General features: G+C 42.0%; 2 protein-coding genes across 2 annotated transcripts in view; both read left to right on the top strand.

Moving 5' to 3' along the window:
• Positions 1–25,000, top strand: part of LOC123762694 (5-hydroxytryptamine receptor 2A) — a 513,254-nt gene that overhangs the window by 156,692 nt on the left and 331,562 nt on the right. The gene's annotated exons all lie outside the window — the stretch shown is intronic.
• LOC123762793 (spermatogenesis-associated protein 31H1-like) lies at positions 8,476–12,490 on the top strand. Its single transcript, XM_045749552.2, has 2 exons — positions 8,476–8,560; positions 11,766–12,490. Exons 1-2 carry the CDS (start codon positions 8,476–8,478, stop codon positions 12,488–12,490), a joined length of 810 nt encoding a protein of 269 aa, XP_045605508.2.

Raw genomic sequence — 25,000 nt, 5'->3', positions numbered from 1 at the left:
ATTGTCAGCTGGACGTGGATGACACGTGACTGGTGGCCTGGATGACACGTGACTGGTGGCCTGGATGACACGTGACTGGTGGCGTGGGTGACACGTGACTGGTGGCGTGGGTGACACGTGACTGGTGGCCTGGATGACACGTGACTGGTGGCGTGGATGACACGTGACTGGTGGCGTGGATGACACGTGACTGGTGGCCTGGATGACACGTGACTGGTGGCGTGGATGACACGTGACTGGTGGCGTGGGTGACACGTGACTGGTGGCGTGGATGACACGTGACTGGTGGCGTGGATGACACGTGACTGGTGGCGTGGGTGACACGTGACTGGTGGCGTGGGTGACACGTGACTGGTGGCGTGGATGACACGTGACTGGTGGCGTGGATGACACGTGACTGGTGGCGTGGATGACACGTGACTGGTGGCGTGGGTGACACGTGACTGGTGGCGTGGATGACACGTGACTGGTGGCGTGGGTGACACGTGACTGGTGGCGTGGGTAACACGTGACTGGTGGCCTGGATGACACGTGACTGGTGGCCTGGATGACACGTGACTGGTGGCGTGGATGACACGTGACTGGTGGCGTGGATGACACGTGACTGGTGGCCTGGATGACACGTGACCGGTGGCGTGGATGACACGTGACTGGTGGCGTGGATGACACGTGACTGGTGGCGTGGATGACACGTGACTGGTGGCCTGGATGACACGTGACTGGTGGCCTAGATGACACGTGACTGGTGGCGTGGGTGACACGTGACTGGTGGCCTGGATGACACGTGACTGGTGGCCTGGATGACACGTGACTGGTGGCCTGGATGACACGTGACTGGTGGCCTAGATGACACGTGACTGGTGGCGTGGGTGACACGTGACTGGTGGCCTGGATGACACGTGACTGGTGGCCTGGATGACACGTGACTGGTGGCCTGGATGACACGTGACTGGTGGCCTGGATGACACGTGACTGGTGGCCTGGATGACACGTGACTGGTGGCGTGGATGACACGTGACTGTTGGCGTGGATGACACGTGACTGTTGGCGTGGATGACACGTGACTGGTGGCGTGGATGACACGTGACTGGTGGCGTGGATGACACGTGACTGGTGGCCTGGATGACACGTGACTGGTGGCCTGGATGACACGTGACTGGTGGCGTGGATGACACGTGACTGGTGGCCTGGATGACACGTGACTGGTGGCCTAGATGACACGTGACTGGTGGCGTGGGTGACACGTGACTGGTGGCCTGGATGACACGTGACTGGTGGCCTGGATGACACGTGACTGGTGGCCTGGATGACACGTGACTGGTGGCCTGGATGACACGTGACTGGTGGCCTGGATGACACGTGACTGGTGGCCTAGATGACACGTGACTGGTGGCGTGGGTGACACGTGACTGGTGGCCTGGATGACACGTGACTGGTGGCCTGGATGACACGTGACTGGTGGCCTAGATGACACGTGACTGGTGGCGTGGGTGACACGTGACTGGTGGCCTGGATGACACGTGACTGGTGGCGTGGATGACACGTGACTGGTGGCGTGGGTGACACGTGACTGGTGGCGTGGATGACACGTGACTGGTGGCCTGGATGACACGTGACTGGTGGCGTGGATGACGTGTAGTCCTTACTAGTTGTAGTCTTTACTAGTTGTAGTCCTTACTAGTTGTAGTCTTTAATAGTTGTAGTCTTTACTAGTTGTAGTCTTTAATAGTTGTAGTCTTTACTAGTTGTAGTCCTTACTAGTTGTAGTCTTTACTAGTTGTAGTCTTTACTAGTTGTAGTCCTTACTAGTTGTAGTCTTTAATAGTTGTAGTCTTTACTAGTTGTAGTCCTTACTAGTTGTAGTCCTTACTAGTTGTAGTCTTCACTAGTTGTAGTCCTTACTAGTTGTAGTCTTTACTAGTTGTAGTCTTTACTAGTTGTAGTCCTTACTAGTTGTAGTCTTTAATAGTTGTAGTCTTTACTAGTTGTAGTCTTTAATAGTTGTAGTCTTTACTAGTTGTAGTCCTTACTAGTTGTAGTCTTTACTAGTTGTAGTCTTTACTAGTTGTAGTCCTTACTAGTTGTAGTCTTTACTAGTTGTAGTCCTTACTAGTTGTAGTCTTTACTAGTTGTAGTCCTTACTAGTTGTAGTCTTTACTAGTTGTAGTCCTTACTAGTTGTAGTCTTTAATAGTTGTAGTCTTTACTAGTTGTAGTCCTTACTAGTTGTAGTCTTTAATAGTTGTAGTCTTTACTAGTTGTAGTCCTTACTAGTTGTAGTCTTTACTAGTTGTAGTCCTTACTAGTTGTAGTCTTTAATAGTTGTAGTCTTTACTAGTTGTAGTCCTTACTAGTTGTAGTCTTTACTAGTTGTAGTCTTTACTAGTTGTAGGCATTACTAGTTGTAGTCTTTACAAGTTGTAGGCATTACTAGTTGTAGTCCTTACTAGTTGTAGTCCTTACTAGTTGTAGTCTTTACAAGTTGTAGTCTTTACTAGTTGTAGTCCTTACTAGTTGTAGTCTTTACTAGTTGTAGTCCTTACTAGTTGTAGTCTTTACTAGTTGTAGTCCTTACTAGTTGTAGTCTTTACTAGTTGTAGTCCTTACTAGTTGTAATCTTTACTAGTTGTAGGCATTACTAGTTGTAGTCTTTACTAGTTGTAGTCCTTACTAGTTGTAGTCTTTACTAGTTGTAGTCTTTACTAGTTGTAGTCTTTACTAGTTGTAGTCTTTACTAGTTGTAGTCTTTACTAGTTGTAGTCTTTACTAGTTGTAGTCTTTACTAGTTGTAGGCATTACTAGTTGTAGTCTTTACTAGTTGTAGTCCTTACTAGTTGTAGTCTTTACTAGTTGTAGTCTTTACTAGTTGTAGTCTTTAATAGTTGTAGTCTTTACTAGTTGTAGGCATTACTAGTTGTAGTCTTTACTAGTTGTAGTCCTTACTAGTTGTAGTCTTTACTAGTTGTAGTCTTTACTAGTTGTAGTCTTTACTAGTTGTAGTCTTTACTAGTTGTAGGCATTACTAGTTGTAGTCTTTACTAGTTGTAGTCCTTACTAGTTGTAGTCTTTACTAGTTGTAGTCTTTACTAGTTGTAGTCTTTACTAGTTGTAGGCATTACTAGTTGTAGTCTTTACTAGTTGTAGTCTTTACTAGTTGTAGGCATTACTAGTTGTAGGCACTACTAGTTGTAGCGCATATTAATTTTCGTTCATGTTTGTTAGAGCAGTTACTAATTGAAGCAGTTGCTAGTTTTACCACCTGGCATTTTAGCTGAAGCATTTACTATATTTTTACAGCTACAACTAGCAAGTAGCACTTGCTAGTTGTAGCTGTAAAAATAGCACCTTCCTCTTGTTGAACTCTTCTGGAACAGAAGTTTCCTATTGCTATACTGTCAAGCAGTATAAAGCACTTTTTTGCATGAGCTCTTTACAAATATTATCCACTTTGTTATAATGTATATATATGTGTGTGTGTGTGTGTGTGTGTGTGTGTGTGTGTGTGTGTGTGTGTGTGTGTGTGTGTGTGTGTGTGTGTGTGTGTGTGTGTCTTTATGTTGCAATAAAGTGGCAGAAATGGTCATTCACAACTTTTTTGAGCACCTGTGAGCGTTCTGCCTCTATTTAATTACTCTGAAAAAGTGATGTCTTTTGAAAATGGTGTGTCTGTAAGTGAATGATGGCCAGGTGTGTATATATATATATATATATGAATGATGGCCAGGTGTGTATATATATATATGAATGATGGCCAGGTCTACATGTGTATGTGTATTTTCTCACGTCCTGGAATTTATTGATCTACGTGTTCCCACAGTTATTATTTCATATCTATCATACAGTCTGCCACCTTAGTCGTATTTCCTTTATTTCATTTGACAGTATAGGACACTGCTCCTTGGGCCCCCCCCCCCTTAACCACGAGTTCTTCAGCTGTATATTTGATAGTGTTTATCGGTTTCCTGAAGCCCTCAACTCTACCAGTGGGCAACAGTGTCCAAAAGTATCTTAAGTTCAACGATGAATGGACGTTATCAACGGTAATTCAACGTTGAATGGACGTTGTTAACGTTAATTCAACGTTGAATGGACTTTGTTAACGTTAATTCAACGTTGAATAGACGTTGTTAACGTTAATTCAACGTTGAATAGACGTTGTTAACGTTAATTCAACGTTGAATGGACGTTATCAACGTTAATTCAACGTAGAATGGACGTTATCAACGTTAATTTAACGTTGAATGGACGTTGTTAACGTTAATTCAACGTTGAATAGACGTTGTTAACGTTAATTCAACGTTGAATAGACGTTGTTAACGTTAATTCAACGTTGAATGGACGTTATCAACGTTAATTCAACGTAGAATGGACGTTATCAACGTTAATTCAACGTAGAATGGACGTTATCAACATTAATTCAACATTGAATGGACGTTATCAACTTATATATTGTACCCATTGGACTATTATTCAAAAACAACACACCGTAACCCCAGGAGGACAAAATTCAGCATATTCCAATAACGCAGTTTAAAAAAAAATTCTCTCTATTACACTAATCAGTGACCAAACCACTGGAAGAATAAATTTGGCGAGATCACAATCTAACATTTTCGACTTTTTTAAACGATCCCTAAAAACATTTTCTTGAAAACATTCTTTTTAGAAAACATTCTTTTCTAGGCATCAAACCTTAGGTCACTAAATTCACGGTTTCCGGAAAGGTAAGGTAAGGGGGATTTTTCAGGAAAGAGCGCTAAGCCATTATAAATATATAGCACTTGGAAAGAATACGAGGAAAAGGACGGTACCTAACCGTTTGGAAAAGTCGGGGGATTGAACGCCGACCTGTAAGAAGCGAGATTGTCGCTCTACCGTCCAGTAATATTTCTCTTGTTTGTTAACATTTTAGTCCAGTGTTGTAATCCAGTGGGTGAACCCCTTGTGTGAATGATTTCAGAAATTTCCTTAACTAGTACTTGCCGATTTATGAAAAGAAAAGCATTTTTTTTTCTTCAAGTGCATGTGGCGACTCTAAATTTATAATTTTAAAAAGTTACAAAACGCTTTTAGAAACAGATTTTTGTTTCTGTCTTTGGTTCAAACCACTGGATGACACTTCGTTCAAAGTTTTCAGAAAGTATAATTTTTGTGTAATTTTTCATCTGTCTCACATTTTTTTTAGAGTTCTTATAAAAGAACCACCTGCGATCACATTTTTAAAAAGGTAAAAAAAAAAATCGATATATGAAAAGTGTGGCTATTTAGGACCGACACAGGGGCCCAAGCCCCCATACAGTGACGATACTAAGCTCATCGTTGCCATAACTGTTTTTTTTTTTTTTTAGATGGGTTTGCCATTCTTTTCGGCTACTTATTAAGTGGTATCTGGAACACCAGTCTTAGAGTGACACTTAGTAGTTATAGCACTCAGTCTATGGCGCATTTTCTAGTTCTAACACTTTTTAGTTTAAACACGTATTAATTGTAGCATCTACTAATTGTAGCACTTACTAGTTATAGAACTTGCTAGTTGCACAACTTTCTAGTTCTAGCACTAGAAAGTGACAGTGATTCAACTAGAAACTTGTCCAACTTTGTTATACCACTTTCTTTGTGTCTGAGTTAAGAATAAGACTTATCCAAGATAAGACTTGATTTTATCCAAGACGAGTGTGTGTGTGTGTGTAACTCTAAGCTGTTATGACGTGGAAATTGTCATTGGTAACGTTGTGTTACAAGTTGTGAGCCTGCTGGCTTTTATGAATAACAAGTCTGTCCACTTTAATTACTCTGGTTCTGGGCGGAATAGTTGTTGGAACACGATGAACCGTGAAAATTAACCGAGCTGTTGGTGCTGCGATTATCATAAAATATATATATGCAGAAATAGAAATTGAATGCCAGCGAGATGCATTTAAAAATTTATGTTTATTAAAAGTGCTTTATCCGTATGTAAATGACTGTTCGGTGTACCTGTGAGTACCTATATATATATATATATATATATATATATATATATATATATATATATATATATATATATATATATATATATATATATATATATATATATATATATATATATACACGGCTTCTTAAAACGGTCGCACTATTAATCAAGACCATCGCCGGAACCCCAGGATAACAAAATTCAGGATTTTCAAACGGAAACATCAATCTCTTTGATGTTTCTCTTTATATTCATCAAACTGCGGGGAAATAATAAATTCGTCACTTTCAAATTCGAGTATTTTTCGATTTTTTCAAACGATTTCTTATTTTATCAGTTCCTGGGGCCCAAATCCAGGGATGTCACTAAATTCAAGTTTTTCAAAAAGTGATATTTCACCCCGTTTTTAAACGCTTTCGATATTACTCTAATCCAGCTGTTTCTAATGCAAGTTTTGTTTGTTTTAGAAAACAGTTTCATTTTACTCTTCTTGTGAAAAATAATCCTCAAGACGACACTTAATTCAGGGTTTTCAGAAAGTGGCATTTCTTGTTATTTTAAATCAACCTTACAATTTCCTCAGGTCCTTACGTAATCACCACCTAGGATCACAGTCATTAACAAAAATAATAAAATATATCGATATATGAAAAGTGATGTTTCAGTCTTAGGCTGCATCTCCAGTGATGCTAAACTTAGCGTTTTCTTGTTATTGCTTGTGATTTGTCGTTATGGTGCCGTCATTCTCTCGGGGCCTTATTAGATGGCATTTGGAGCCGCATTCTTATGTAGCGAGAGGGAGGCGGAGGAGGAGGATGAAGGGGACTGGGGATGCTGTGGGGGGGGGAGGGGGAAGGGGAAGGTAAGGGGTAAAGGAGAGGACCAAGGGGGGGGGGGGGGAGTGAATATAGGGGAGTGGGAGAAGAGGCAAACTATCGGTCGCGCCCCCTAGTATATTATATATACCCCACTAGTATATTATAAATACCCCCTAGTATATTATAAATATATGATAATTAGTCATTCGTACTTTACTGCATGAAGTTCTATTCATTTGACAATGTAAACTCTCCTGAGCCTTCTGACCTGTTGTCAAAGGTAAGCGTTTTCGGAAAGTAGTATTTTGTGCAGGTTCTCCACCCCCCTCAGTCACTCACACTCACTCAGTCATCTGCAGGTAACCGCACGATAACATAACTCAGCGTTCTGAAAATTTAGCATATCATAATTTTGTCAACCTGTCTCTTAATTTATTTGGTTCTTGTGCCTAAATACCAGGGTGTCGTACTATTTAGTGTTTTTGGAAAAAATACCATTTGTTTTGGTATAAAAGCTTTCCCTATTACTCGAATCCAGTAGTCAAACCCCGTGTAAATGAATTCAGCGACTTGTCAACAAAAAAATAAAATTGACACATTATCGTCATTTCTTTTGTTCCTGTGCCAGTACCTCGGGATCACAATATATTCTGAACTATTAACAAAATTCCAAGCTTCTGCTCCTAGAAATTAGTGTCGCTATTTTTTCCTGTCCTTGGCTCAGACCGCAGGTGGATATTTAATGAAGCATTTTCACAAAACTAGCATTTCTTTTTCCTCTTAAATCGATCACACGATGTTCTGGGATCCTTATGTAACAACCGCGTTGGATTACATTATTAAAAAAGGATGAAAAAGGATATCGCAAATTAATCGATATTTGAAAAGTTTTGCCATTTTTTCTATACTATGCGTCAGCCCCAGTGATGGGATTATACTCAACCTTTTCATAATCTATCTCATGCTATTTTATTGTATTTCTATTCTCTCGGGTCCCTATTAGATGCGTCTGGAACAAGAATCTAAATACAACTGTTTTGCGAATATTACATTATTTTGTGTCTTCGGCCCAAGCTGTATGATTGTGACAGTGTTTTTGAGCATATAATTGACAGTGTATGGAGCTAGACCCCCGACGCGCCTATGACCATCCCCAGATATAGACCAGTCACCTTGCAAAGTTTCGCGCGGCTAGCCCCAAGTGTCTGGCCCCACTCCTCGATCTGTCAAACATTATCTTTTAAAGATGCAGATTTAGGCAATGTAATTTAGGTTGAAGAACTCCTCGCTTCCCCACAGGCCCAGCTGGTGGTATATGACTCCCGCTTGCAACACAACCTAAAGGCTAAATTATTTTTATTGCAGCGTTAACCCTACCAGATAGTAGGTATAGGGTTGTATAGAGGCTCAATATAGGCGCTGTTCTCTATATGATCAGTGCTTGTAACTGTGGCGAGCTTTATAATGTACACGTTCCTCTACGTTATAAACTCATAGGTCTAACTTGTAACAACACTTACTGGCTGTAGCACTTTCTAGTTGTAGGCGTCACTAGTTGTAATACTTTCCAGGGTTTAAACACTTTTTAAACGTAGAACTTTCCACTGGCAGAACTCTCTATCCGTGGCACTTCCTCTGGGCAACACACCATTAATTTTTTTTATCCTGATGAGTTTGTAATTGAAACTGTTATGATGCCGTGGAAATGGTCATTCATGACATTACATCACAAGTTGTGAGCGTTCTGGCCATTGTCAATGACATGTTCCTCCACTTTAATTACTCTGGTTGTGGGCGGAACGTTATTTTTTTTCCACTGTGAATTACGTATGTGATATGATTAACCTGTGAAAATTAACTGTGCTGTTACTTCTGCAATTATGTCCTAAAATGTAAATGTAAATTGAAGGCTAGTGAGTTACATTTAAAAATATATTTTGAAAGTGCTTTGTACGAATGTAAATGACTGCTGGGAGTACTTGTAAGTGTTTAATATGCAATGGATTTTATTTGTGTGTATTCTTACATGTAATGATTTATTTCTGATATAGTGATATACGTCATTTTTGTTGCACTAAACTGTCTCTTCACTTGACAATATGAGCAAACACTTCCGAACAACCAACGTCTTCAAAAGCAATTTTTTTTCTTTAATTAATAATTCCGTTCTAAACAAAAAAAAATTGGACTCTTACCAACGCCGTAACCCCAGTGAAGGATGACAAAATTCAGCGTTATGGAAATCTAACATTTTCTCAATTTATAAAAAGATCTTTTAATTTTCTCGTTCTGGTTTCAAATTCCAGAATATCACTATTCAGTTTTTTTTTTTAAGTATCAATTCTCCTGTTACTATAACGTTTTTCTATCACTTTAATCCAGCGGGCAAACTCACGTGTGAACGAATTCATCGATTTCCAAAACTAATATTTTCCTGCTTTTGACAACAGTATCGTAATTTTTTTTATATGTTTCCAAACTCCTGGATGACATTAAATTCTGAATTGTCAAAAAGTTACAACAAAAAAATTGTTTTTAGAAACAGTCACCATTGTTTTATTCTCCTTGGCACAAACCACAGGAGGATAGCTAATTCAGCGATTTTTAAAAAGATAGCATTTCTTGATATTTGAAATATATTTCGAAATATTCTTTGGGTCTTCATATAAAGTAACGCGGAGATCTTCCTTCCCCAACAGTAAAGAAAACAAATCTCCAAACACACTCCACTACTACCACAAACACTCCACCAATGTCAGTACCACTCGGGAGTCAGTACCACTTGGGAGTCAGTACCACTCGGGAGTCAGTACCACTTGGAGTGTCGTCTGGTTAAGTCTCATCCCTTGTGAGAGAATTCTGCGTTACCTGTAGAGGTACACACGCACATCAGTGTACCTGTTGTCATGTTCCACGTCCCTCAACACTGTTCATGTGGCATTCCTCTGTTGTTGATGATCACGTGACCTCTACTCTAGACACAAGTGGTTACTTCCCTTCTTAATTGGTACTCCTCTCGAGAAACATTCAGGGTCTTGTATTATTCCCTCGCGATATCGACCGGATCACAGAGATAAGACAAAACTTATGTTGTAAAATATAACATTTAATGAACGAGAACAAAGATGGCCAGCAAAGCTTTTGTCCCAAGCCTAACATGTACATGCACGGCTGAACTGGTTTAAATTCCCTAATAATATAATATCGCCTATTTATTATCTAATACTTTTGGCCATATACACCTGTCTTCTCTAGTGTGTGTGTATATATATATATATATATATATATATATATATATATATATATATATATATATATATATATATATGTCGTACCTAGTAGCCAGAACGCACTTTTCGGCCTACTATGCAAGGCCCGATTTGCCTAATAAGCCAAGTTTTCCTGAATTAATATATTTTCTCTAATTTTTTTCTTATGAAATGATAAAGCTACCCATTTCATTATGTATGAGGTCAATTTTTTTTATTGGAGTTAAAATTAACGTAGATATATGACCGAACCTAACCAACCCTACCTAACCTAACCTAACCTATCTTTATAGGTTAGGTTAGGTTAGGTAGGTTAGGTAGATGAAAAACAACTAATTCATGAAAACTTGGCTTATTAGGCAAATCGGGCCTTGCATAGTAGGCTGAGAAGTGCGTTCTGGCTACTAGGTACGACATATATATACACACACATATATATATGTATATATATATATATATATATATATATATATATATATATATATATATATATATATATATATATATATATATATATATATATGTGTGTGTGTGTGTGTGTATTCACCTAGTTGTGTTTGCGGGGGTTGAGCGTTGCTCTTTCGGCCCGCCTCTGAACTGTCAATCAACTGTTTACTTACTACTTTTTTTTCTTTTCTTTTTTCCACACCACACACACACACACACACACACACACACACACACACACACACACACACACACAGGAAGCAGCCCGTGACAGCTGACTAACTCCCAAGTACCTATTTACTGCTAGGTAACAGGGGCATTCAGGGTGAAAGAAACTTTGCCCATTTGTTTCTGCCTGGTGCGGGAATCGAACCCGCGCCACAGAATTACGAGTCCTGCGCGCTATCCACCAGGCTACCAGGCCCCATATTTTACACACACACATATTTTGTGTGTGTGTATTGTGTGTGTGACACAAAGGATGTATTAAACGCACGAGCCATAAATTACTACGAACTCTACTGACCCAGCCAGGATTCGAACCAGTGCCGCCCAGAAAAACCATCAAGCGTACACGGTACAGTAACCACCTCACCAATGATCGTCTATAAGAATTGGTTAGTCCTGGAGCTTTGAATTACGGGCTCACCATAGCCCGTGCTACATGGACACTTCGTCCTGAGTAGCTAAATCTTTAACAACAACATGGAGCTTACTCCGCTCCTGTGCCAGGTCAGTCCACTACGGGCTCACCATAGCCCGTGCAACTTGCCCCCTCCTGTGCCAGGTAAGCTACGGGCTCACCATAGCCCGTGCTACTTGGAACTTGTTCCGAGTAGCTGAATCTATGGCAACAACATGGAGCTTATTATCCGGGGTTACAGAAGTTACAGCGGAGCTGTAACTTCTTTACCTTAGAAGTTACAACCCCGCTCCTGTGACAGGTAAGTCCACTACGGGCTCACCATTGCCCGTGCTACTTGGAACTTTTTGTTCCTCGTAGCTGAATCTTAAACAACAACAATAACATAGAGCTTACTAACTAAGCTCCAGGACTAACTGACCCCCGATGCATCTTAGAGTAGTTAGGAGAAACCGATTGCTTTGATTGTTCAGAATGCTTCGTATTTGAAATGTTTCACTTTGTTATACACCGTGCTTGTTAGTGGGTTATATATACTGAGTTATGTATATCAGTATATAACGTTGTTATACCGAGTTATACATGGTGCTTGTGAGTGGCTCAAATGAATAATACATTTGTGGAATATACATGTAGACCGATCAGACCATCAACGAAGTGAGCGCTCAGACCATCAACTAAGTGACCGATCAGACCGTCAACCAAGTGAGCGCTCAGACCATCAACTAAGTGACCGATCAGACCGTCAACCAAGTGACCGATCAGACCGTCAACCAAGTGACCGATCAGACCGTCAACCAAGTGAGCGATCAGACCGTCAACCAAGTGACCGATCAGACCGTCAACCAAGTGAGCGATCAGACCGTCAACCAAGTGACCGATCAGACCGTCAACCAAGTGAGCGATCAGACCATCAACCAAGTGACCGATCAGACCATCAACCAAGTGAGCGATCAGACCATCAACCAAGTGACCGATCAGATTGTCAACCCAGCGACCGATCAGATTGTCAACCCAGCGACCGATCAGATTGTCAACCAAGCGACCGATCAGATTGTCAACCCAGCGACCGATCAGACTGTCAACCCAGCGACCGATCAGATTGTCAACCCAGCGACCGATCAGATTGTCAACCCAGCGACCGATCAGACTGTCAACCCAGCGACCGATCAGATTGTCAATCCAGCGACCGATCAGACTGTCAACCCAGCGACCAATCAAACTGTCAACCCGTCGGTCTTCAGAGGACGGGATCACGGGTGCTGGAGCCCCAGGGACCACTACCCGGGAGATTCAAGGTCACCTCAAAGAGAAAATATTTCACTGCGAAAGAGACGTTGAATGACATCAAGAATGAATGATATTTTGAGGATAATAAAATACGTTTCACTAATCTAGTTGCAAATTGCTAAGCAAATATGTATAAAGTGGGAAGAGTACGGGAGTTGAAGCTCAAAATAATTCCCTCAAGCTGAATGACCTCCCGACCATATAATAGAGCCAAACTACTGATTTGGCTCTATTATATGGAGTTATTTGCAAACAAAAACGCAAACTTCGCTCTGTGGTTAGAGCTGTGCCAGTTCCGTGCTGGGAAGGAAGGACCTGCTTGGAAGGAACCTGCTCTTGGACGCAGGTTCGAATCCTCGTCACGGCCCTTGTGGATTTGTTCACTGGAAGGAAGGAATTATCAGGAGAAGCGCCAAGCCATTATGACTATATACCACTGGGAAGGGGTCAGGATAAGGATATGGGAAGGGACGACGGGTGAGGAATGGTGCCCAACCACATGGACGGTCGGGGAATTGAACGCCGACCTGCATGAAGTGAGACCGTCGCTCTACTGTCCAGCCCAAGTGGTTGGGCTTCCGTGCTTGGAATGCATGGTGATACAATGATGAAGTCATCACACGACTTAATGGTCGTCGACGGACACGAAACGTCGTCGTTTCTCCATTTTCTGTTGTGTGGTTTAGTCGTATCTTCACCCCACGTGGTTGCGGCTCGCCGTCTGCGAATGCCTCACCCTCATATATACAAGAGACAAAAAACGCCAAACATCTACTGGAACTTAAAATGAAATGTTTGGGGGAAGTTAGTGGATGGCTGCATAAATATTGGCCTGGTATACATCAGCATATATATGCAAATGCATTAACCAAAACAGAGCATGAATGGAAGACGGGTTGTTTGTCGAGGACATATTTCATGTGCGCGCTTGAGGGGCGGGAGCACCAACTAGTTCCTGAGCGAAGGATAAGCGATTTGGAACGTTGTTCAGAGGTGGACAAGTGGTGTGGGACTTTGTTGAGAGATGGCCTGGTTGTGTGGACCTTTCTTGGACCAGGTTGTGTGTAACATTGATGAGACAATGCGTCTGATGATGAATGTGTCCGTATTGGTCCACGGTGATGAATGCGGCCATGGGTATCCGAGCCTGGTGCGGGGCAAGTGCACACCTCTTGTACTTTTGTGTCCTTTCAACAAAATAATTGGTTCATTGTTGCCTGAATTCTTGAACCATCCTGCAGATACTGACATGTCAGCTGTTGTGTCATGGTTAGTAATTAGCGTTGCTCCGACTCTCATTGTTCTCTCAATCAGTGCTAGACTGCACTATGTAAATGCCTGCACTCTTCCAATTAATTACATGTTTTGCAGTTTCACCTGCAATGTTATTCCCAGGTATTCCTACATGACTTGCCGCCCAGTTAACATATATTTAACAAGATTGATGTTTAATGGTTTGCACTAATGCTATAAATTGTGTAATCAATTGGGTGTTATCAAGTGTCGTATGTGATCAGTAAGAGCGTGTTCTAAAGCTTCGTGAATGAAGAGCGTATCTATAAAGTGAAATACCAGTCTGCGGTCCTAAAACTAACTATATAATTTAATTCTTTAACTATTGTTCCTAGTGCTTGTCACTCTTGGTCTACTGATACATCTGTGAAGTATATGGAGCTCTTAGATATCAAGTTTACTTCTTGAATTCATACGTATACTGATGTGTAGTAAATGGGGGATAGTTTGATTCTTTTTGTGATGCTAATTTACCTATAATCTGGCTCGAGCCCATTTGTGGTGCTGGTAGTAGTAGTATTATTAGTGGTGGTAGTGGTAGTAGTAGTGGTATTGGTGGTGGTGATTGTAACGTTAGTCTTGGGTGTGGACAATGACACCTTGGAGGATGAGAAGGCAATCTAGGAGAGCAGGACGAGACGATTTATGGAAGACACGGATCGTGTTCCCTCACCTGAAGTGATGTATTGGGGGAGTGGGGGGGGGGTGTTCGGTGGGGGTGAGGGGGGGGGGTTATGGGGGATATTTGTCCAGGCGGGGTGTAATGGAAGGGTGCTAGGGTGGGGTAGAGATTGAGTACGGTGAGAGTGAGAGTGGGGGAAGGTGAGAGTTGTGGTGGGGATTGATCAAGGAGGAGAAAGTGAGGGGGGGGGGGATGATGATGAGATTGGGAGGGGTGGTGTGAGAGTGGGGGACGAGGGGTGGTGGTAATACGTAAAAGGAAAACTCAATGGGATTTGATGGGATATTGGATAAAAGAAGTGGTGAGGAGGGGGGGGGGGTTGAAAGTCACATTCCATGTAGTGAGATAAACAGCAAGTGTCGACCACTGACATCTGGGGCGTTGTGAGTGGGTGGTGAAGGACGGACACCCGGGTTAAGGATGTGATTCTAACTTTTTGTTTGTATTGAAATATAATTCGTGTGTGTGTGTGTGTGTGTGTGTGTGTGTGTGTGTGTGTGTGTGTGTGTGTGTGTGTGTGTGTGTGTGTGTGTGTGTGTGTGTGCGTGTGTGTGTGTGTCTGTGTCTCTGTACTCACCTATTTGTGCCTGCAGGATTCCGCCTTTCTAGCCTTCGGTTGTTTAAAGCAATGACTCTTGTCCTTATCTATTATAACTAGTTTTAAAGCTATGAATAGTGTTTGCTTCCACAATGTGCTCCTTTAGTTCATTCTATTTCCCCACTTCTCTCACGCTAGAAGAAAACTTTTTAACATCTATATGACTCATCTGAGTTTCCAGCTTCCCCCTCCCCCCACCCCGTGTCCCCTCGTTCTGTTGATATTCAGTGTGAACATTTCGTTATTTCAATCTGTCAATACCCCCTAAATATTTTTTTATGCTGCTATCATATCTCCCGGCCCCCTCCTTTTTTTTAGCGTCGTCAAGTTCAGATCCTTTAGTCGCTCTTCATATTCCATCCAAAGCAACTCCGGGATTACCCTCGTCGCAAATTGTTTAACCTTTTCCAGTTTCTTAATGCGTTTCTTTAGGTGGAGGGATCAATGATGGGGATGCATACTCTAAGACTGGTCTCACGTAGGCAGTGTAAAGCGCCTTGAATGCCTCTTTACTTAGATTTCTGAATGACATTCTAACTTTTGCCAGTGTAGAGTACGCTGCTGTCGTTATCCGATTTATATGTACCTCAGGAGTTGGATTAGGTGTTTCGTCACGCCCAGATCTTTTTCTCGAACCGTCACAGATAGGCAGTTTCCTTTCATTGTGTACTGGCCCTTTGGTCAGCTGTCACCTAGTCCCATTTCCATAACTTTACAATTGCTCGTGTTGAACACCAGTAGCCATTTTTCTGACCATCTCTGCAGCTTGTTCAAGTCGTCTTGGAGGATCCTACAATCCTCATCTGTCACAACTCGTCTTATTAATTTCGCATCATCCGCGAACATCGACATATAGGACTCGAATCCTATAAACATGTCGTTCACGTACATTAGAAATAGAACTGGTCCCAGCACCGATCCTTGAGGTACTCCACTCGTTACAGTTCGCCAGTCTGACATCTCGCCCCTGACTTACTCTCTGGCTCCTGCCTGGTAAGTAATTCTTTGCCCAAGCTAGGGGCTTTTCCGCTTACTCCCGCCTGCCTCTCAAGTTTGAATAGCAGTCTCATGTGCGGTACTGTGTCAAAGGCTTTTTGGCAGCCCAAAAATATGCAGTCTGCTCATCCTTCCCTGTCCTGCCTTATTCTTGTTACTTAATCATAGAATTCCGGAAGGGTTGTTAGGCATGATTTCCCTTCTCTGAACCCATGCGTGTTCAGAGAAGTGTGTGTGTGTGTGTAGTCACTTAATTGTATTTACCTAATTGTGTTTGTGGGGGGTTGAATTTCAGATCTTTGATCCTGCGTGATCAAGTCCCCCCGTCCTCCAAAGTTTCCCAACGTCAAAAAAAAAAAAACGGTCAAATTAAAATGTTTTCTTCTAACCTACCAGAGGAGCCAAAATAGAAAACGGGACACTACGTCACTTTCGCCAGCCGCTTCCATTTTCAAGTATGACAAATTTTGGCCTTATGTAACGCATACGTTCAAAATGTGACTTTCTGTGTAAGAGGACAGAGTGATCAAGTCGCCTGTACTGGCAAACTTTGCAAGCATTATGAAAATATCCTCAAGAACACGGGAGTGAAGGAAGTAATTACAAAGCCCCAGGTACTTGATGCCAGCCAGGTCTGTATTGTCTGATGATATTCAGTAATGTAGTATGTGAGATCATGACCCAGTTCTTGCTCACAGAGATTTGCATAAATTATTTTTGTATTAACACACTAAGATACATCTGCACTTGTGCAGCTTCCCTAGACTATATGAAGGGGAGTACAGTGTCACAAAGCTAGCTACGTGGTGCTAAAAATTCCCATCACACAGGATGGTTAGTCATACAGAGGCATGTGATAAGTAGTCTGCACTGGCAGACTCTGGGTGCATTATGAGGATATCATCATCAACACAAGAGTGAATAAGGCAGCAGTGATACCAAAAGTCACCATCTCGCAGGATGGTTAGTCATACTGGGCCATATGTTCAGTAGCCTGCACTGGTAAATTTTGGGTGCAATATGAGGATATCTTCAAGAACACGAGAGTGAATAACGTAATTGCAAAGCTCCAGGTACCTCATGCCAACAGGTCTGAAAGGTCTAATAACTGGGCATTCAGTGATGTAGTGCGGGAGATCATGCCGCAGTTCCTGCTCACAGAGTTTGCACCTGGAGTGCTCAGAATTGGGAGATCCATCACCTGTAGCCACCTGCCACAGGTAACGGTAACCCAACCTAGTTCTGGCAACCACTGTGTCGCACGGTCTGGTGGACGTTTTGTGCTGCCCAAAAATATAGGTTTCAGATCTGAACAAATCATAGCTTTTTATACTAGTGCTTTCAGGTCGTTGGGAGTCAGAAATCTCTTTCCTATCAGACCTGCGTGTTTGGAACGATACAGTTTTGACAGCAGAGATGGGGATACCTAGATCTAATTCAACTTCATCTTTGTTGCACGCTAATTTGGCTGAAATGTCTGTCTCATTATGATGGGTTAAATTTATGTGTAATGGTATCCATAGAAAGGAGATTCGAAACCGTTTACTCTGTGCAGCGATTAGGTCATTTATAATTGTTAGTATGAGGTTCTTGCTGCCGATCTTCCAGAAGTTTTCGATTGCTTGAAGAGCAGACTTTGGATCACAAAATATTATTCCTCCTCCAATGTTCTTAATGTACTGGTAGCTAGTTGTAATGCTGCTAGTTCTGCTTGTGTGGAGGTCAGCCAGTTGTTTAACCTGACACTGACAGTCTTTGTGCAAATATTATTTCTATAAAACCTACATGCCGCTGCAGTCCGTCCAGTAGAGGATTGGACTGAGCCGTCGGTGTAGACACAGTGCTCGTGAGATCTTAAACTCTCGATGGAGGAGGCAATTGTTTCAAGAGTGACAGCTTTGAGAAGAGCAAGATTCTCATAATCTTTCTTGGTGACAGGTGTGTATGATACTTGAATAGTGGGGTACAGATAAAGAGGAATATCAGAGACAGGTAGATTGCACTTAAAAGGAATGTTAAGTTTAATGAGATTGTATGCGGAATTTGAGGCAGAATATGTGAGAAAGTCTGCGGAGTTTGGACACCGTTTTAAACTATTTTTGTGTACTCTATCAAACTGTTCCACTAAGTATTCTTGACATACCTGTTTGCAACAGTCACCGCCAACGATCCTCTATCACATAATCCTTCATAAAGTATAGTTGCATATATGATGTTTATATAATGCAAAGATGTTTACTGTTGTTATTACATAATTATGTATCTGCAGCATTTGTTTGTACAGTATCTTGAAATTTAAATTGAAGTTTATTGTGGTATATATCCCCACAAAGGGATGAGTTAGCTCAAGCTATTCTCACCCCGCTCAGTACAACGTTATTATATATATATATATATATATATATATATATATATATATATATATATATATATATATATATATATATATATTTATATATATATATATATATATATATATATATATATATATATATATACATATATATAAATATATATATATATATATATATATATATATATATATATATATATATATATATATATATACATGAATTAGAATGTCTGTTCGAGGGGAGGGGAGATGACAGTACCTGGTTTTTAGGGGACGGTTTGACTACAATTTACTTCACCAGAAAATCAATCTAGAGGAAAAACTCAAATATTCCTCCGTCGTGAGAAATATGTTGTGAAGCACACAGCGGTAAGGAGGAGATGTGAAGCTTGGTGATGATGGCGGATGTTGGGGTGGTTCCTTGGGGGAGGGGGGGGGCCGTGTGACTCTGTCTCTTCCCGTCGTCTGCTAGTCTGTCCATCTGTCTCCGTATATGCCAATCTGTTGGCCTGTTGTGTCCGTCTGCCAGTCTTTCTTTCTAACTTTCTGTCTGCTTGTCTTCTTATGTAACTGCCTGTCTGCTTGTTAGTTCTGTCTGTCTTCTGATCTATATATACCAGCTTGATAATGGATGAATAGGTTGCCCATCCATTACATGGCCCGCCCATTCATCTAGAATCCTTCTATTCAATACTCTTACATTACCCATTCCTTCTCACTCGATTTCAGTCCCACATTCACATTCCACCCCCCCGTCCCTCATTCCGTAACCCTCCAAATTACCCATCCCTTTACTATCCCTTTACCCCCTTCCCACTCGCGGAGGTCTCCCATTCTTCAGCAAATTTTGTCCCTCCCCGGCCGTTACCTGGGAGCGGTGTGAGAGCGGCCGGTTGAGTGCTGGGTCCAACACCTTGCTTGGGCTCCTCTGGTTCCGTTTCTCATTGCTTTCTTGTTGAAGTTTTCAGCAGTAAAGGGGTAAAAAAATTTGTTGAGGGGGGGGGGGTCACTGTTGATGGTGTTGGGTGTTATTATTTTGTGTGTACTTACCTAGTTGTGCTTGCGGGGGTTGAGCTTTGTCTCTTTGGTCCCGCCTCTCAACCGTCAATCAACTGGTGTACAGGTTCCTGAGCCTACTGGGCTCTATCATATCTACATTTGAAACTGTGTATGGAGTCAGCCTCCACTACATTACTGCCTAATGCATTCCATCTGTTAACTATTCTGACACTGAAAACGTTTTTTCTAACATCTGTGTGGTTCATTTGGGTACTCATTTTCCTCCTGTGTCCCCTTGTTCGTGTACCATCCGTATTAAACTGTTTATCTTTATCTACCTTGTCATTTCCTCTGAGAATTTTGATCATGTCTCCCCCTTACTCTTCTGTCTTCCAGTGTCGTGAGGTGCATTTCACGCAGCCTGTCCTCGTAACTCATGCCTCTTAGGCATGAGTTACGAGGCAAATGTGTGTGTGTGTGTGTGTGTGTGTGTGTGTGTGTGTGTGTGTGTGTGTGTGTGTGTGTGTGTGTGTGTGTGTGTGTGTGTGTGTTTGTAGTGGTTATTAAATTACAGGTACGGTACCTGAATTGTAGTTTGTGCGTTGCTTTCGTTGAACATTTCTTTCGTTCAGTTTCGTTAAACTGTCAGAATGTGTATTTAGCACATAGAAGGGATATGAGGCCAGAATAGGAGCTGGGATATGAGGACGGATTGCTGGAGCACTGCCCAACCACTTAGACGCCGACCCTCCAAAGAGCGTGGCTTCGCTATTCTGACCAAAGTGTATAGGACAGACAGATAGACCTTCAAAATGCAGTCATATACATTGTTGAGCCATTGACTTTCAATAATAAGATGTTAACATTAAATTTTTACGACTTTACATTAAACAAATTATTACTGTATATTTTCATGTATAAAATTCATTATTGCATACTAGAACGAATAAAATAATAATAATAATAATATTTTTTCAGAAGAATGTGTGTACAATGAACAAAAGAATAATGTACAATTGTATAGACAGGAGTTACACAGACTAATGAAGCCACTATTACTCAAAGGCTTTCGGCCAAAATAAAACTTGATGGAAGATTTTGCTTAACCTCTGAATTATGCTGTAAATGTTCAGCAGAGATAAAGCCTCGAGGTAGATCAATAGCTCTCGTAGCTACGTGAAGCTTGTGTTCCAGGCTCTGTGGACAACCCGTCCTCAGGCCAAGCTCGTTAAAGCAGCGGCCGTAGCCCAAAACACATAAATTTTACCGCATTGAGTATTAAAAAATAGGGTTGTTCTCATATATGCATAAACATTATTATGTGAATAATAATGTGAAGACACAGATGTGAAGACACATTCTATCCGGTCCTTGGAAAGCCTCACCTTCTCGAGAGGTAGCGAAAGGAACTCCCTGTAAAAGAGAAGGAAAATGTCTCAACAATGGGCCCGCCTCCTTGGCTCGTGGGAGCAATCCCCTTGGAGGTGTTTTTAAAGAAGTCACAATACCCTTCACCTGTCCCAAGAGACCCCACACTTTACCTCAGTCGCTTCTCTTCGCTGTCACCGTAAGAAAAATAAGAGAGAAAGTGAGGAATCTCTTCACGGTGTGGCGTGACGCGCGAGCACCGGACTCTCTGACCTGTCCCAGTTTCCGGCCACTCCCACACACCTGCCTTCACTCCCCTGCCTTCAGACACCTGCCTTCACTCCCATGCCTTCACTCCCCTGCCTTCACCCCCCTCCCTTCACCCCCTGCCTTCACTCCCCTGTCTTCACTCCCATGCCTTCACTCCCCTGACTTCACTTCCCTGCCTTCACTCTCTGCCTTCACTCCCTTGCCTTCACTCCCCTCCCTTCACTCCCTTGCCTTCACTCCCCTCCCTTCACTCCCCTGCTTTCACTCCCCTGCCTTCACTCCCCTCCCTTCACCCCCTGCCTTCACTTCCCTGCTTCCCCATGGAAGACTTTGACAAACTCCAAGGGTGGGGAGGCAAATGGCTGCTACGATTATCCTCGACATATGTAAAGTAATGAAGATGAAAAGGGGAGAAAAGAGGCCAGAAGGCACCTACACCACAAGGGGGGCCAGAGAGCTATGCCTGGACTCTATAAGCACTCGTAGATGAGTAAATGTAGATGAGTATACACAGACAGACAATAAACATCAATAATAGGAAAGATATCAACATAAAAAGTATCTAATTTATTAATAATACAAGAAAATGCAAAATAAGTAAGAGAATAGAATAGACTCAAAAATAATGTCGACGCAGTTATTTAACAGAAAGTTTGCAAGGAAACCTATTTTAGGAGAGTCTATGTTTAGAATGTAATCAATACAGGTAATTATATACGAGCATAGCACGCAAGACGGTAATATAGGGGGGGGGGGGCAGGGGGGGTGGTGGGGGGGAGGAGGGGAGATCTTGCAGGTGGTGGGGGGGAGGTGAAATGGGGGAGTACTCGGTGGATGAGAGAGGGAAGGAACACAGGGGAAGGAGGGAAGGCCAAAAGACAGCCACCAAGGAGCTATACATACTGTAGCCAACACTCTTATTTAAACTCCCATATAGACCTCAATTTTAAATAATGGCGAAGACCAGCCTGCAGTAATGGGTTAGTCTTCGCGGTCCGCTACTGCTTATAATAGGCTGGTCTTCGCCTATTATAAGTAGTAGGTTGTAATCACAGTCAGGTCTGCCTTGTAAATGGAGGGCCAAGGGTCAGTGAACTTATGTCACCATAAATTCCCCGCCAGCTGGAGAAAGAACAAGGGGTCAATTACCTGGAGTTAGCGCCAGTGAGGAGAGAGATGGCCGGTCCTGGTCACCAGTATATATACCACTGTGTGAGACGAAATTATATTATCATGTGTATTTCAGACTTATATTTAATTTGGATTTTTTATTATTTAATTTTCTTTACGTGTTTGAGAAAATGTTCAGTGAGAAAATCTTTGGGCTAACTAATGAAAATAAAATCATTTTTGTATAATCTCACAAATCCTGCCCCCAAACGTCATCTTGCTTGGTGACTTCATCGCCTAAAATGGAAACTGTAGCAAATACCTATATATAAGAGTAATTTCCAGAACGTCGTCTAGATGGACAGTAACACACAAGTGATCTCTTACGGATGTGTGACATATTTGCCTTCAATAAGCAAGTAGTGGAACCAACTAGAAAAGAAAACATCCACACTTTATTTTTTACAGACATTAATGAATAGGTTAGGAACATAACAATTACAGATAAATGCTACTTAGATCATAACCTAATTGAGGTTCAGACAAGCATGGGGAATAAACTACATAGACAGTCTTGCATCTAAGAGCAAGAGAATTTAGCAAATTTGATTTCAATATTAAACAAATTACCTGGGAACTAATCAACCATTTATCAAATAAGCTGGGGAAGAGCAGCTAGCAAACCTAAATCAGTGTATCGAGAAAATGGGCAAAGTAGCACAAGGCAATCAAGAAGATAAAGGTGCAAATTGGAACGAGAACGGCGTTCCCTCTATTGCCGAAGAAAACAAATCGCGGAACACCTCGAACCCTCCGCTTTGTCCCAACAATGACTAGGATGGTTATGTAGAGAAATAGAGACAATCAGTGTAACGTTGCAGGAAGCATATCAAATCCAGGAGAGGCAAATAGAGCAAAAAAGGTTATAGTGAATAGAAAGAAACCTAAAATACTTTTTCTCCTTTGCAAAATCTAGAACAAAAACCACCTCTAGAATTGAGCCGTTGCACAAGGGAGATGAAACTTTTAGTGATAAGTAATAAATGAGTGAAATACTGAGGGTACAGTGCGATTCTGTTTTAGTGAACCCCTGAACACACCAAAGATCCATAATCTGAACGAATTCTCCTTGAATGTGATACCAACATCGAACCATATATCAGATATCACCCTAACCCAACTGGACTTCGAAATGGCCCAAGACAGCGTGCCTATACACTTCGCACGAGGTCCAGATTCCTGGAATTCCATATTCGTCAAAAAATTGCAAAAAAAAAAAAAACACTTAGCACAGGATCTAAATATTATTTGGGGACGGAGCCTTAATACGACACACTTAAAACAACGGAGATCGCAGCCCTCCACGATGGAGGTCGTATATGAAGGCCCTAATGGTAACACTCATTAGGGAACACTAGTCCTTAATGGTAACACTCATTAGGGAACACTAGTCCTTAATGGTTATCTTGAGGTTATCTTGAGATGATTTCGGGGCTTTTTAGTGTCCCCGCGGCCCGGTCCTCGACCAGGCCTCCACCCCCAGGAAGCAGCCCGTGACAGCTGACTAACACCCAGGTACCTATTTTACTGCTAGGTAACAGGGGCATAGGGTGAAAGAAACTCAGCCCATTGTTTCTCGCCGGCGCCTGGGATCGAACCCAGGACCACAGGATCACAAGTCCAACGTGCTGTCCGCTCGGCCGACCGGCTCCCTTGGTAACATGGTAACACTCATTAGGGAACACCAGTCCCTAATGGCTCCGTGGTGTTGACACCTCTCCTCGCCTCGCCAGTGATTTGTTCGACTCCAAGCTAGGGAGATTTGTCTGGCCGTCAGTCCTTAACTGTTCGCCTCTATTCACCCAGCAGTAATTGCGTACCTGGTTGTTAACTGATTGGTTGGTCGTGTGTAAATTTTTGTTCATTCTTTCACAGGGGTTTGGCTTTTGTTGATGAGGACAAGATGAATGAAAAAAAAAAAAGCGCTTTACGCACAGCTCACAACCGACGACGTTCGAAGATTTCTCGACCAGTGCTTCGCTAACGACATATGTTCGAATCGCAACTCTGTAAATGCTTCACCCATGTATTGCAAATAGAGATAATTACCAACAGAAAGTATAAGCACCTAACCTAATCTAAGCATAAATATGCTAATAAATACAATATTAATTTATATTTGAGAAAACTCTTATTTTAAATGAGCATCATGTTAAAATTGATGAATGCATCTTTGGTCGGCCACTGGATGGAATGAAGATACCCTGAGGACGGGTTGATAAGGAGATTGTTAACGCTGTTGTTTGCTTGTTATAAATATCTTTCTGGAAAGTCTTAAACGAGAAGCAGACTGTCTCTGGCAGGTCTCAGACGAGAAGCAGACTGTCTCTGGCAGGTCTCAGACGAGAAGCAGACTGTCTCTTGAGAGATCTGAGCGGCACCGACAGATCGTATACTGGGAAACACTAGACGCCACTTTACACTCAAGCACCATCTGAGAATTCGTGTTAGTCCAAAACTTGACTTTACTTCACCGCCTCATAATTGCAGCATCCGGCTGATGTGTGCATTGTTTCGTTCTTGGCCTGAACAAGAGGCCTGTAATGAATTATTAATTGGCATTAATTAAGGTCTATTGGCGTGAAATATTGCCAGGTCTAATTTGCATATTAAAACATTCACGGAGGCACAATTTTTTTCCCCAACGAATTGATGTATTTTGGTGTCTTGCTGCTTCTGTTTATCCTTTCCTGCGCCTCCTCCTCCTCCTTATTTACTATTTTATAGCAATTTTTTAACGTGTCTCTACTTCCACCTTTTCCCGTTCGGACTTAGTGTATGAGAACGAAATAAATCATGGAAAAGGAGCAGTTTTAGGAGTGAAGTTAAGGAAGTGGAGAAGGCAAGGAGAA

The sequence above is a fragment of the Procambarus clarkii genome, chromosome 27 (genome assembly GCF_040958095.1).
Source record: "Procambarus clarkii isolate CNS0578487 chromosome 27, FALCON_Pclarkii_2.0, whole genome shotgun sequence".
In the NCBI taxonomy this organism is placed as follows: Eukaryota; Metazoa; Arthropoda; class Malacostraca; order Decapoda; family Cambaridae; genus Procambarus; species Procambarus clarkii.
The sequence above is the reverse complement of the archived record's forward strand: the minus strand, read 5'-3'. Positions and strand labels throughout refer to the sequence as shown.

Excerpts from the sequence above, each read along its gene's own strand:
- LOC123762793 (XM_045749552.2), top strand. The coding sequence starts at position 8,476 with ATGGTCATTCATGACATTACATCACAAGTTGTGAGCGTTCTGGCCATT. Across the intron at positions 8,561-11,765 it reads CCACTTTAATTACTCTGGTT|ACCGATCAGACCATCAACGA; the intron begins GTGGGCGGAACG and ends ATATACATGTAG.